The sequence below is a fragment of the Natrix helvetica genome (assembly GCF_964273705.1).
Source record: "Natrix helvetica genome assembly, chromosome: 7".
NCBI lineage: Eukaryota > Metazoa > Chordata > Lepidosauria > Squamata > Natricidae > Natrix > Natrix helvetica.
The window spans coordinates 8,471,873-8,484,980 of record NC_138558.1 but is presented as its reverse complement, the minus strand read 5'-3'; the positions used below and the strand labels follow the sequence as shown (position 1 = coordinate 8,484,980).

At 42.6% G+C, this 13,108-nt stretch overlaps 1 protein-coding gene across 1 annotated transcript; it reads left to right on the top strand.

Annotated features, from left to right (window-relative positions):
• Positions 1–3,126: 3,126 nt before the first annotated feature.
• LOC309395080 (16 kDa beta-galactoside-binding lectin-like) lies at positions 3,127–12,874 on the top strand. Its single transcript, XM_081958874.1, has 4 exons — positions 3,127–3,269; positions 8,136–8,215; positions 10,859–11,030; positions 12,379–12,874. The coding sequence occupies exons 1-4, from the start codon at positions 3,258–3,260 to the stop codon at positions 12,523–12,525; spliced, it is 411 nt and encodes a 136-aa protein (XP_081815000.1). The 5' UTR covers positions 3,127–3,257; the 3' UTR covers positions 12,526–12,874.
• Positions 12,875–13,108: the final 234 nt, after the last annotated feature.

Sequence of the window (13,108 nt, the reverse complement as noted above, 5' to 3'; positions counted from 1 at the left end):
TTCTCTGAACTACTCAAAATTTCCGCTATCGGTTCTCTGAATTACTCAAAATTTTTGCTACCGGTTCTCCAAACTGCTCAAAATTTCTGCTACCGGTTCTCTGAACTATTCAAAATTTCCGCTATCGGTTCTCTGAATTACTCAAAATTTTCACTACCGGTTCTCCACACTGCTCAAAATTTCTGCTACCGGTTCTCTGAACTATTCAAAATTTCCCCTACCAGTTAGTACAATACAATACAATAGTAGAGTTGGAAGGGACCTTGGAGGCCTTCTAGTCCAACCCCCTGCCTAGGCAGGAAACCCTATACTGTTTCAGGCAAATGGCTATCCAACATCTTCTTAAAGACTTCCAGTGTTGGGGCATTCACAACTTCTGGAGGCAAGCTGTTCCACTGATGAATTGTTCTAACTGTCAGGAAGTTTCTCCTCAGTTCTAAGTTGCTTCTCTCCTTGATTAGTTTCCACCCATTGCTTCTTGTTCTACCCTCAGGTGCCTTGGAGAATAGTTTGACTCCCTCTTCTTTGTGGCAACCCCTGAGATATTGGAACACTGCTATAAATGTCTCCCCTAGTCCTTCTTTCTTTCAAGTTTCAAGAACTTTCAAGTTCTCCAGAACCTGCTGGATTTCACCCCTAGTTTGGTTGTCAATCACCCTAGCTAGCAAAGAAACTTTGCTGAATGTCGCTCGTCTTGGTTTCTTGCCATTAAAAGACTTCTTTCTGACAGCTCTGCTTCGCTATTCCATTTATTCTTCAAAGCGTTGTTTCCCGGCTCGAAGCATCTTCATCGGGAGACACTTTCCTCCCAACAGCGTGGAATCCCCAAAGGTGATTCTCAGCCGGTTATGAATTGACGGAAGCAGATCAGGAATGCGAACAAGAGTCAGACTTGTTCAAATCTGTCTCGAGGCGAAACATTAATTCTGACTGTGGGGGAACTTTGCGCAACTGTGCAAGCCGCAGGTTGTGGTGAATCACAGTTAAGTTCAATATTGGTTGAATTTGTAACCTGTTTGTACTCTGAGTTTTTAAATAGAATACTCTAAAGCAGCAAAACGGTTCGTCAGAACACACAAAAATATCCATTATGGCAGGGGTGTCCAAACTTGGCAACTTTAAGACTTGTGGACTTCAACTCCCAGAATTCCCCAGCTGGGGAATTCTGGGAGTTGAAGTCCACAAGTCTTAAAGTTGCCAAGTTTGGACACCCCTGCATTATGGAGTACTCAAAAGTTTGTTTTTCATTTAGTTGGTTGATGGATTCTGTGTGCTACAGTTGCAGTAGCAGAAGTAATCTCTCTCTCTCTCTCTTTCCTTCCTCCCTTCTTTCCTCCCTTCCTGTCTTCTTCTTCTTCTCCCTCCTCCCCCTCCTTTCTTTCTCTCTCTCTACCTTCTGTCTTTCCTTCCTTCCTTCCTTCCTCCATTCCCTTCTTCTTCCTCCTCCTTTCTCCCCCCCTCTCTCTCCCTCCCTCCCTCCCTTTCTCCCTCCCTCTCTCTCTTTCTCTTTCTTCCCCTGAGACATTTCCGAGACGCTTGTTAATTGAATTTTGACCCATTTTACAACCTTCCCTGCAAAGACGTCAACTGGAACACTGCGGTTGTTAAGTTAATAGCACAGTTGTTAAGTGAATCTGGCTTCCCCATTGACTTTGTTAGTTAGAAAGTCGCAAAAGGAGATCACGTGACCCCGGGACAGTACAACTGTCATAAATATATGCCAGTTGCCAAGCGTCTGAATTTTGATCACATGACTAGGGAGGGGGGGTATGTTGCAATGGTCGTAAGCGTGAAAAATGTTCAAAAGTCACTTTTTTTCAATGCCATTATAACTTCAAACGGCCACTAAATGAACTGTAAGTCAAAGACTACCCGTAATTGCTTTCTCCAGTGAGTTTCCCCCCCACATGACATGGTCAAAGTGAAAAGCAGTTTCGTGAAGTTGCTGATTTCAAGAAACATCTTTCCAGAGGGACAGAAGATCAACAGATAAATAATTTGTCCCCAGGAAAGGCAGGAGGAAGAAATTAGATTAGGCCACGGTTTATATCTCTAGGAGCATGTGTCCAAAACATTAAACATGATTTATTAGGTAATTAACTAAGTTGGGAGAATACAAATTCTCAGAAGGCCGGTCTTGTATGCCTGAGATGAGCAAATAACTATTTCTGCAAATGTTTTTGTTATAGTGGGGTTTGAGAATCTATCTATATAAAACGGATGTGTTTGTGTGTGTGTATGTATGTTCCAGCAATACGCTGAAACGCATAGAGTTATTTCAATCAAACTTGGTACACAGATGACTTACTCTCTGGAAACAAATATTGTGGGGGTAGGACACCCCCAACACCCCTTGGGGGGTGTTCTGTTAAGATACAGCCTGTTGTGCCTTAAAATGGCTCCTACTGTACTGCCGTAAAATGGTTTCTACTGTACAGTGCAGTAGAGTTGCCATGGTAATGACTTCACAGTACTCCACAAGGGGACTCCCTCTGGTAAGGGGGGAAAATCCAATATTAGAAATTACGCTTCTGGGGGGCACAGGAAAACGTTTATTCTTTCCTCCCCTTCCCCCTCGTCTTCCTTTTCTTCTCCTTTTCTCTTCTCCTACTTTTCTCCTCCTCTTCCTCTTCTTCTTCTTCTTCTCCTCCTCCTTCTCTTTCTTTTCTCCTTTTCTCTTCTCCTCCTTTTCTCCTTTTCTCCTCCTCCTCCTCATCTCCTCTTTCTTTTATTCTCCTTTTCTCTTCTCTTCCTTTTCTCCTCCTCCTCCTCCTCTCTTTTCTTCTCCTTTTCTCTTTTTCTCCTCCTCTTCTTCCTCCTCCTCCGTCCTCTGCTAGATTTCTACGCACAAAATTTCTGAAACTCTCAGCATTATGCTCCTCCGGCATTAATACCAAGGGTAAGAATAATAGTTACTGTCAGCTTTCAAAATCTCATCCGGGGAATAATAAAGAAATCCTTTTAAGGAAGGCTGGCCAAGGGGCCACCAATATTCCCTGCCCTACCCCCTCAAAAAACCCCACACCGTTAGAAACGGGTGTTAGCAGCTGCTTCAGTTCGTCAGCCCCTTCTCCCCACCTCATCACCTGCTTCCATTTCTGATTATCTGACCCTACCCCCCCCCATTCATTCTTCGGTGTCACGTGATGCTCTTTCCTTCAGCTATTTAAAGGACGACAGGAACTTCGATTAAGCCACAGCACTGAGACTGGAGTTAAGTACTGTACCAACTTGGAATTGGACAAGGCGGCACCACCATGAGTAAATGTGTAAGTCTGGGGTCTTTGTTCTTTTTAATCAAAATTTCCAGCAAAGGCTTGCAAGATGTAGAATCGGTCTCTTGGAGAGGAATTGGTGGGTTGTTGATTGACAGCCACAACTGTGGCTTTTCCTCTTTCTGGATATCGCTTGAGGGACAGCCGCGTTAATCTTTTGCAGCAAAAAAATTACATTTTAAAAAGTTCCACTTTAAAAATTGTTTATTTTGGCATTGGGTTTCCACTCCCTTAAATATGTTTGGATGTTTCTCTTAATTGTTTCTATTGTGTTGTATTGTTGTTGCTGTTATTTTGATATAAAACCCCCATACTTTGTGCTTACTGATCGGGCTGCCTTCTTTTATTAATATTGAGTTTTATCAATATGCAGACTTTTTTTCAACAAGAAACATCTTGAGCATACTGTACATCTTATGCACATGCGATTAAATGGATGCTTGATACGTGCATATTTATTTTGGTGATTCGCGCTCAAACTGAAGATAGAAGTTAAAATAATTTTAAATTATTGTTGGAGAAACTTTTTCTTTCCTTGCCAAAAAAATAATAATTAGTAAACTTTGACTTGGAAAGAAGACGTTCTAAATTCATCCTTTAATCTGGATTATATAGATGGCCTTTTTTATTGTAATATTCACAGCATTAATCAGCCATTCTGTGACCAAGTCCTAAATATTTCCATCATTTAAGCTGTCCGGTCATCTTGATTCAGTTGAAAGACAAGATGTTTTTAAAATTTATTTTAAAGAAGAGAATTCTAGAGAAATGGTCCTGCGTGGAGTGAAGCGTTGGCTTTTCTTTTGTTATGCAGAGATCAAGGGAGTGTGTGTGTGTGTACGAATGCCATATTCTTCATTATAAAGCACTCTTTTTTTCTGAATCTATATTCTGTTTAGTTATCTCTTCCAGCCAATTATGTAATTTCTCCCAATATTTTCTTGCTTTGCTGCACCTCCACCACATGTGGTAGTATGTGCCTGGGGACTGATTACATTTCCAGCATTTTGTAGACAGGTTGCTAAACATTTTTGCCAGTCTTGCTGGGGGTAAGTGCCACCTGTAGAACATAGATTTGTATAGATTTTCTTTATACGCCAAGGCCATAGTCAATTTATAATTCCTATCCCATAATTTCTGCCATTTCTCGAATTCAATGTTATGACCAACATTTCTTGCCCATGCGATCATTGGTTCTTTAACCTGTTCCTCTTCCATTTTAAATGTCAATAAGTAGTTATGCATTTTATCAATTTTTCATCCGTCCCTATCAGAATCTTGTCAAGGGCTGTTGTTTCCTTGTTTGTCTCCCGTGTTTTAACGTCTTTCTTATAACTTGATTGCACTGCTCTATATTTGGGAAAAAAGTAAAACACAACACTACATGAAAATACCAGTCTGGCTTTCCACAATGGGAGGATCAATACACCCAAACCTCATTCATTTTGAAAAAAAAAAAGTATTCTACAAAGATATTTTAAATGGAAAATGGCGATTTGAAAACTAGACAACAATGACAGAATCAAAGGGTGAAGTTACTGTATTTTTCGGAGTATAAGACACATCTTTTTCCCCCTTAAAAGAGGGTGAAAATTTGCGTGCGTCTTGTACACTGAATGCAGCCCCCAACCCTTTGGCCTCTGCCTCCCAGCAATTTACCTCCTTGCAGCACAGGGGGCTTGCAGAGGATTCAATAAGCCATAGCAATCCCTGTAGCCTGGGAGAAATTGAAAGTGAAACTTGCTGTTTGCTCCACATGGCAAATTGCTGGGAGGCAGATTTTTTTTTTTCTTGTGCCAATCAGGCTGTTTGCTGCAAGGAGGCGAGTCAACAACTATAAATGCCTATAGAATGTTCAAATTATTAGACTTATTTTTTAAAGACGGCTTTATTATTATTCTAGACAACTTAACAAAATGAAGAAGCTTTTTAAAATAAATGCTTGATCTGAAGAGGCCCAGTGCTCTTGTTTTAAAAAGTGCTATTCTTTTAAATAGCAGAGAATAACTTTACTTCCAGAAAGCCACATCAATTTTAACAGCATCTGTACAAGTATAGTCTGAAATATAACACTACAAACAGTGTATGTTGTCTGTACTGTTCGTTGCAAGGAGGGAAATTGCTGAGAAGCAGAAGCAGATATTTTCCCCTTGTTTTCCTCCCCAAAATCTAGGTGCGTCTTATACTTCGGAGCGTCTTATACTCCGAAAAATATGGTAGATTGATGGTCATACCTCCAGATACAAACACTCTTCGTTTTTTTATTCCCAACCTTTGGCTTTACTTAGGAGTTGTGTTGTAAGCGGTATATAAGTGCTATTGCTATTGCTAAAACCACAATATTTTCAGGATTCTGCCAACGTGTCATAGCAAATGGGGTGGTTTTTGGTTCCTTTAACCTCGATGTTACAACATGATTATTTTTACATGTGTTCCAAGCATATAGTTCCTCTTTTCTCGCAAGTCACGACCCTAGCTTACCACATCTTACAAGCTAAGCAACTGCCAGTGTTAAAAGTACAATTTCAACATACTTGAAGGTCACAATCTCAGCAGTCAGATTAATACTGATTTTATTTCAGGCTCGTCAGCCCTTAATTAACACGACAATGCAGGTAAATAGGCCTTTATTAAAGAACAGAGGTGTGCCTTAATTTTTCTTCTCGCATAATAAACATCACGTAAGAACCAAGACAATTCCTGGTCTGAAAGAGCAAAAAGTCTGGATAAGGTATGTGGCAGTATACCTGGAGTCAACAGAAGATAACTGGGGAAGATAATAAAATACAAAACCTGCCAATACAGCAGTCCTCGACTTACAACTGCAATGGAGCTACATTTCTCATCATCATCAGCCCACTGCTAAGGTAGCTGGAAGGTGGCTTAAGGGTTGTTGTGCAGAAGGGGTGCTTTCCAGATTAAGCCAGGATACCGGGTTCTATGTGACGAATGAAGAGTATTTGGAAAAGGCCATCAGAGATGATTGGTGATTGGGTTACAATACAATACAATAGTAGAGTTGGAAGGGACCTTGGAGGTCTTCTAGTCCAACCCCCTGCCTAGGTAGGAAACCCTATACCGTTTCAGACAAATGGCTATCCAACATCTTCTTAAAGACTTCCAGTGTTGGGGCATTCACAACTTCTGGAGGCAAGCTGTTCCACTGATTCATTGTTCTAACTGTCAGGAAGTTTCTTCTCAGTTCTAAGTTGCTTCTCTCCTTGATTAGTTTCCACCCATTGCTTCTTGTTCTGTCCACAGGTGCCTTGGAGAATAGTTTGACTCCCTCTTCTTTGTGGCAACCCCTGAGATATTGGAAGACTGCTATCATGTCTCCCCTAGTCCTTCTTTCTCGTAAGCTAAACATACCCAGTTCCTGCAACCGTTCTTCATATGTTTTAGTCTCCAGTCCCTAATCATCTTTGTTGCTCTTCTCTGCACTCTTTCTAGAGTCTCCACATCTTTTTTACATCGTGGCGACCAGAACTGAATGCAGTATTCCAAGTGTGGCCTTACCAAGGGATTATAAAGTGGTATTAACACTTCACGTGATCTTGATTCTATCCCTCTGTTGATGCAGCCTAGGACTGTGTTGGCTTTTTTGGCAGCTGCTGCACACTGCTGGCTCCTATTTACATGGTTGTCCACTAGGACTCCAAGATCCCTCTCACAGTTACTACTATTGAGCAAGGTATCATCTATACTGTACCTGTGCATTTCGTTTTTGTTGCCTAAATGTAGAACCTTACTCTGGCGATTCCTTGATTCCAGATCATCTAGAAGTCCATTCTGGGACCACTTCTTTTGACATCGTTATGTTGCCTCTTTCACGTTTCAGATTTGACTGGGAAGGAGACCCTACGCCTAGCTTCTGCCTGCCTGCCTGCCTGCCTGCCTGCCTGTCTATCTGTCTGTTTATCTGTCTGTCTCTTCTAAAATAGACTGGGTGAAACTAGGCTTGATAGCAATAACTGCAAGCGGGATCTTGGAGTCTTAGTGGAAAATCAATTCAATATGAGCCAGCCGTGTGCAGCAGCAGCCAAAAAAGCCAATGCAATCCTAAATTGCATTAAGAGAGGGATTCAATCAAGGGAGGTACTAATACCACTTTATAAAGCCTTAGTAAGACCAAACCTAAAGTACTGCATCCAGTTTGGGTCACCACACTATAAAAAAAAGATGTTGAGACTCTAGAAAAAGTGCAGAGAAGAGCAACCAAGAGGATTAGAAGACTGGAGGCTAAAACATACAATGAACGGTTGCAGGAACTGGGCATGGCTGGTCTAGTGAAGAGAAGGACCAGGGGAGACAGGATAGCAGTGTTCCAATATTTAAGGGGCTGTCATAGAGAGGAGCGGGTCAAGCTATTTTCCAAGACACCAGAAGGCCAGACAAGGAATCATGGATGGAAACTGACCAAGGAGAGATTCTACCTAGAAATAAGGAGGAACTTTCTGACAGGGAGAACAATCAACCCGTGGAACAGAAGTTGCCTTTGGAAGTTATGGGAGCTTCATCACTTGAGACTTTCAAGAAGAGACTGGACTGCCATCTGTCAGAAATGGTGTAGAATCTCCTGCTTGGGTGGCGGGTTGGACTAGATGACCTACAAGGTCCCTTCCAACTCTGTTAATCTATTAAACAAGACGACGGATCAACCTAAAATTGTCTATCTCTTCTAAAACAAATCTTTTTAAAACAGACTGACGGATTAACCTAAAATTGGCTGTTGTCTCAAATGTGGAAATCCTGTAACCTCAAATTCTCTTCGAATGGTTTGATGAAGGAGCCCACATTCAAAACTCTTCATCAGCCCTACCATGCCGTTTAAAATGTCCATTTTTTTCCCCATTTTCCTAGGGAGTAACCGCTACACAGTTTAAGCTTTATCCCGGAGAATCGCTCGTCGTGAAAGGGACAATTTTACCAGACTGCAAAGAGTAAGAAGAGGAATTGGGACAAGGTTTCATGGAATGGGGAGGGGGGAGGGAGGAAGGGGGAGGGAAGGGGAGGACAGTGGGAGGGAGGAGGAAAGGGCTTCCCTTAAAGTCCCAGAAGTAAAAAGGAGTCAAAATGAACATTACAGTTAAATTCCCACAGCACTGTCAAAACTATTTAGTAAGGCTGTTACTATTATTCTTCCCATCCTTCCCATTAACTATCTCCTTTTCTATTTACGACTCTAACTTTGTTGCTTGTATCTTTACAATGTATATTGTTTTATTTAATTTCTTATTATGATTTTTGTTGATTGCTCATTTAGTATCCTATGACTAGCACTAAGTGTATCTTATGATTTATGATGAATGTATTTTTATGATGACTATGAACAGGATTTATCGCTAATATCTTTTATGTACACTGAGAGCTTATGCACCAAAGACATATTCCTTGCGTGTCCAATCACTCTTGGTCAATGAAGAATTATCTTCTCTTCTCTTCCCTTCTCTTCCTTTTTCTATTCCTGTCCTGTCCTATTCTATTCTATTCCATTCCATTCCACTCCACTCCACTCCATTCTATTCTATATTTCATACTATTCTAATATTCTATTCTATTCTATTCTATTCTGTTCTATTCTATTCTATATTTTATTCTATTCTAATATTGTAATATTCTATTCTATTATTTATAATCTATCTGTCATCTATCTATCTATCTATCTATCTATCTATCTATCTATCTATCTATCTATCATATCTCTCCATATTTCTCCATCCATCCATCTATCTATCATCCTCTATCTCTATTTAATTTGCTGTTAAGTCTATCACAGTTTATGCGATGTATCCGGGAACCCTTTTTCCAAACGACAATTTTTATTAAGAGGCATAAACTTTTGCGAGGTGCAGCTCAAAAATGTTTATGTCTGTTAATAAAATCTGGAGTTAGAGAAGGAGCTATCGGTCTCCTGGTTTTTTTCAACACCGTAGATCAGTGTTTTTCAACATCAGCAAGTTTAAGACAGGTGGAACTTCAAGTCCCAGAATTCCCCAGCCAACGTATGCTGGCTGGGGAATTCTGGGAGATGAAGTCCAACACATCTTAAAGTTACCAAGGTTGAAAAGCACTGACATAGCCTAACATAACTCAGGAGAGTTATGTGATGATGAGTTCCTATTTTTGTGAATTAAACATTATGGCTGCCTGGGAGTAAATTTTGGAGAAGCCGGTCAAACTTTAAAGGGGGAGTCAACGGCCTTAAAGCTGTACTCTATGGCCTGCCCTCATTTTGTTTAAAATTCCCTCAGCAAATGTCCTTGCTCCTCATCAGGGAGCAGCTATGCCCACCCACCCACCCACTCATCCGAAGAAGATTCCCAGATGCTCTCCAGAAAATGGTTTCTCTTATGGTCATCAGTCTTCTTCATATCCTTTTTTGTTTAGCTGGAGAAGATTAGGAGACAGGAAACCTTTACCAAAATAATTTTTCAGTGCCTGGAAGCAGGCTGTTCCTTCGTTTTGGTTTTCCTAAGAAGAGATATCCCTGCCCACTCGTGGTCTGATTTTAAATATATCCTTCCTCCCTTTCCCCCCTCCCTCCCTTCCCTGAATTCCCCTTCCTTCCTTCCTCGATCCCCCCTCCCCTGTATTCCTTCCTTCCTTCCTCCCTCCCTCGTATTCCCCTTTCTTATTTTTGCTCCTTCCCCTGTGTTCCTTCCTTCCTTCCTTCTTTGTATTTCCTCCCTCCCTCCCCTGTGTTCCTCTTCCTGCCTTCCTCTCTCCCTCCCTCCCTTCATTCCTTGTATTTCATTTCTCCCTCTCTCCCTTCCCGGAATTCCCCTTCCTTCCTTCCTCACTCCCCCCTCCCCTGTATTCTCCCTTCCTTGTATTTCCTTCCTTCTTTTCTCCCTCCCTTCCCTGTATTTCCCTCCCTCCCTCCCTCCCTCCCTCCCTTGTATTTCGTTTGTCCCTTCCCTGAATTCCCTCCCTTGCCTGAATTCCCCTTCCTTCCTTCTTTCCTTCTTTCCTCCCTCCCTCCCTTGTATTTTGTTCCTCCCTCCCCTGTATTCCCCTTCCTTCCTTCCTTCCTCGCTCCCTCCCCTGTATTCCTTCCTTCCTTCTTTGTATTTCCTCCCTCTCTCCTTTCCTTCCTCCCTTGTATTCCCCTTTCTTCCTTCCTCGCTCCCTCCCCTGTATTCCTTCCTTCCTTCCTTCTTTGTATTTCCTTCCTTCCTCCTTCCCTCCCTCCCCTGTGTTCCTCTTCCTGCCTGCCTGCCTGCCTCCCTCCCTTCATTCCTTGTATTTCATTTCTCCCTCCCTCCCTTCCCAGAATTCCCCTTCCTTCCTTCCTCCCTCCCTCCCGCCTCCCCTGTATCCCTCCTTTCCTTGTATTTCCTTCCTTCTTTTCTCCCTCCCTCTTCTGTATTCCCCTCCCTCCCTCCCTCCCTCCCTCCCTCCCTCCCTTGTATTTCATTCGTCCCTTCCCTGAATTCCCTCCCTTGCCTGAATTCCCCTGCCTTCCTTCCTTCCTTCCCCCCTTCCTCCCTCCCTCCCTCCCGCGTTCCTTCTTATCCCCTCCCCTCCCTCTGAAACTCCCCATTGTGCCCTTGCTCCTCTCATGCTTGTCATTCCACCCTCAGATTTGAGATCAACCTGGGTAAAGACTGTGACAACCTGGTGCTCCATTACAATGCACGCTTTGACTGCAAGGGTGACGTGAACACCGTGGTGTGTAACTCCAGGCGAGGCAGCACCTGGGAGGACGAGGAAAGACCACCCGACTTCCCTTTTCATCACAACTGTGAGGTTGAGGTGAGGACGTATGGGCAGGACATGAGACGCAAAGAAGGGGGCAGAGGGCCACTAGAGCAGAAGTTGTATCGTTGTGACGCTCTTGAGCCGCATGTGGCTCTTTCCTCCCTCTGCTGCGGCTCCGTCACTGGTCGTCGCCACAATTTTGAGAGGAGCTTCCGGTGGGGTGGTGGAGAGAGAAGCAGAGTGCACCAGGAGAAGACTCTATGGCAAGGGGAGGGTTTTCCAGTTGTCTCCACAATTGTTAGGGCTTTCGGTTATGATAGGTAGAGGAAAAAGTACACCGCGCTAGGAGGAGACTCTATGGTGGGGGAACTGAACTTCCGGTCAGCTCCAGAATTGAACAGGGGGCTTCTGGTTAGGACTTTTGTGGCTCCCTGTGTTTTCTTTTCTGTGGGAAACGGGTCCGAATGGCGCATTGAGTGTTTAAGTTTGCCGACCCCTGTTCTGGAGGAACTGTATAAAGAGGAAGAGAAGTGTGTTACAGCCGAGAAGGAGTTGCTGAAATGACATATGGTATTTTTTATCTATAGCAGTGCAGACTGACCCAGACGGGTGAATCCTGTTGTTCACTTCTGCTTCTACTCCAGAAGCAATAGATAGAATATGATAAGGTCTGCATAATTCGTTGGATGCATGTAACTCCCTTTTCTTTCTGTAATCTGTAACCAAATGTCTGTACGAGGCGTTTTTCAGTCCCTCTTAGGACCATATATGTCAAATGTAACACCCAGTTAATGTATACGTAATTTGGAGTATAAAAATCTGCTTTTGTAAACCCCTCAGGGTTCAAACACTTTGCCCTGTTTCGGCCGTTTGGACCTATGCATAATAAACTTTCCTGCATTGAAGAGCTCGGCCTAGTCCCTTCTTTTCCTACATCAATGTGCAGTGGCGGGATTCAATTTTTTTTACTACCGGTTCTGTGGTTTTGTGGGCGTGGCAGGGGAAGGATATTGCAAAATCTCCATTCCCTTCGCTACCAGTTTGCCAGAACCGGTCAGAACTGGCTGAATCCCACTGAGTCCTGGTTGTGTTCTCCTTTTTGCAAGTTACAAGTTACAGGATGCTCGTATCGATTCATCATGTAGAGTACTAGCAAACTTTTTTTTAAAAAAAAATCTGTTTTAGTAAGAAAAGACAACATGCTATGTCATAAACCATGGGGCTGGCTTGCAAAACACAGACATCTGAAAAGTGTATGAAATGTATATGTGATGATGACCCCGTGTATGAATTAAACCGTGGGAAACTCAGACTTCCTAACTTCCGACGGAATCTAAGAACACCAAAGAGACCTTGATGTCCGCCCTCCATCTTGATTTTTCTTTGTTATGATGTCTTCCAGATCACCTTCAGTTTTACGAAGGATGGCTTCCGAGTGAAAACGGAAGGGAGTGAAGAAATTGTCTTCCCCAACCGGCTGGGCCTCAATCTGATTGATTATCTTGGAGTGGATGGAGACTTCAGAATCAAATCGGTGACATTTCCCTGAGGCGGGACTTTCTCCCTTGCGGCTTTGTTCTCCAAGTCAAAAAGAATTGGTTGTCTCACGTATTTGACACTATGTTCTGGAATTTGTCTATTCCTTTTACCTTCCTTCCTTCCTTTCTTTCTTTCTTTCTTTCTTTCTTTCTTTCTTTCTTTCTTTCTTTCTTCCTTCCTTCCTTCCTTCCTTCCTTCCTTCCTTCCTTCCTTCCTTCCTTCCTTTTTGTCAAAGCAGGAACTTAGGCTCCTCAAATTTTCACCATCTTTCTTGCCAATTTCTCCTCAAGATCCATTTCTTAGCTATGCTGTGTTGTGAATGAGCTCATTTTCCAAGAAATAAAGTCCTATGAAAAACACACTTGTGGTTCGTTTGGTGAAAAATCAAGCTTTCCGCTTATATGTCACCTGTCGCAGGTGGAATCTGGGTCTTTCAAAACTTTTGAGAAAACTTTGGAGACCTTTGCTACGCTTAAACAAAAACAACAACAGGTCTCTTCCATGAGATCAATTGAACTGCTGAGATAGATGTATATACAGGCAGTCCTCTACTTACAACAGTTTTTTAGTGACTATTCAAAGTTACAACTGCG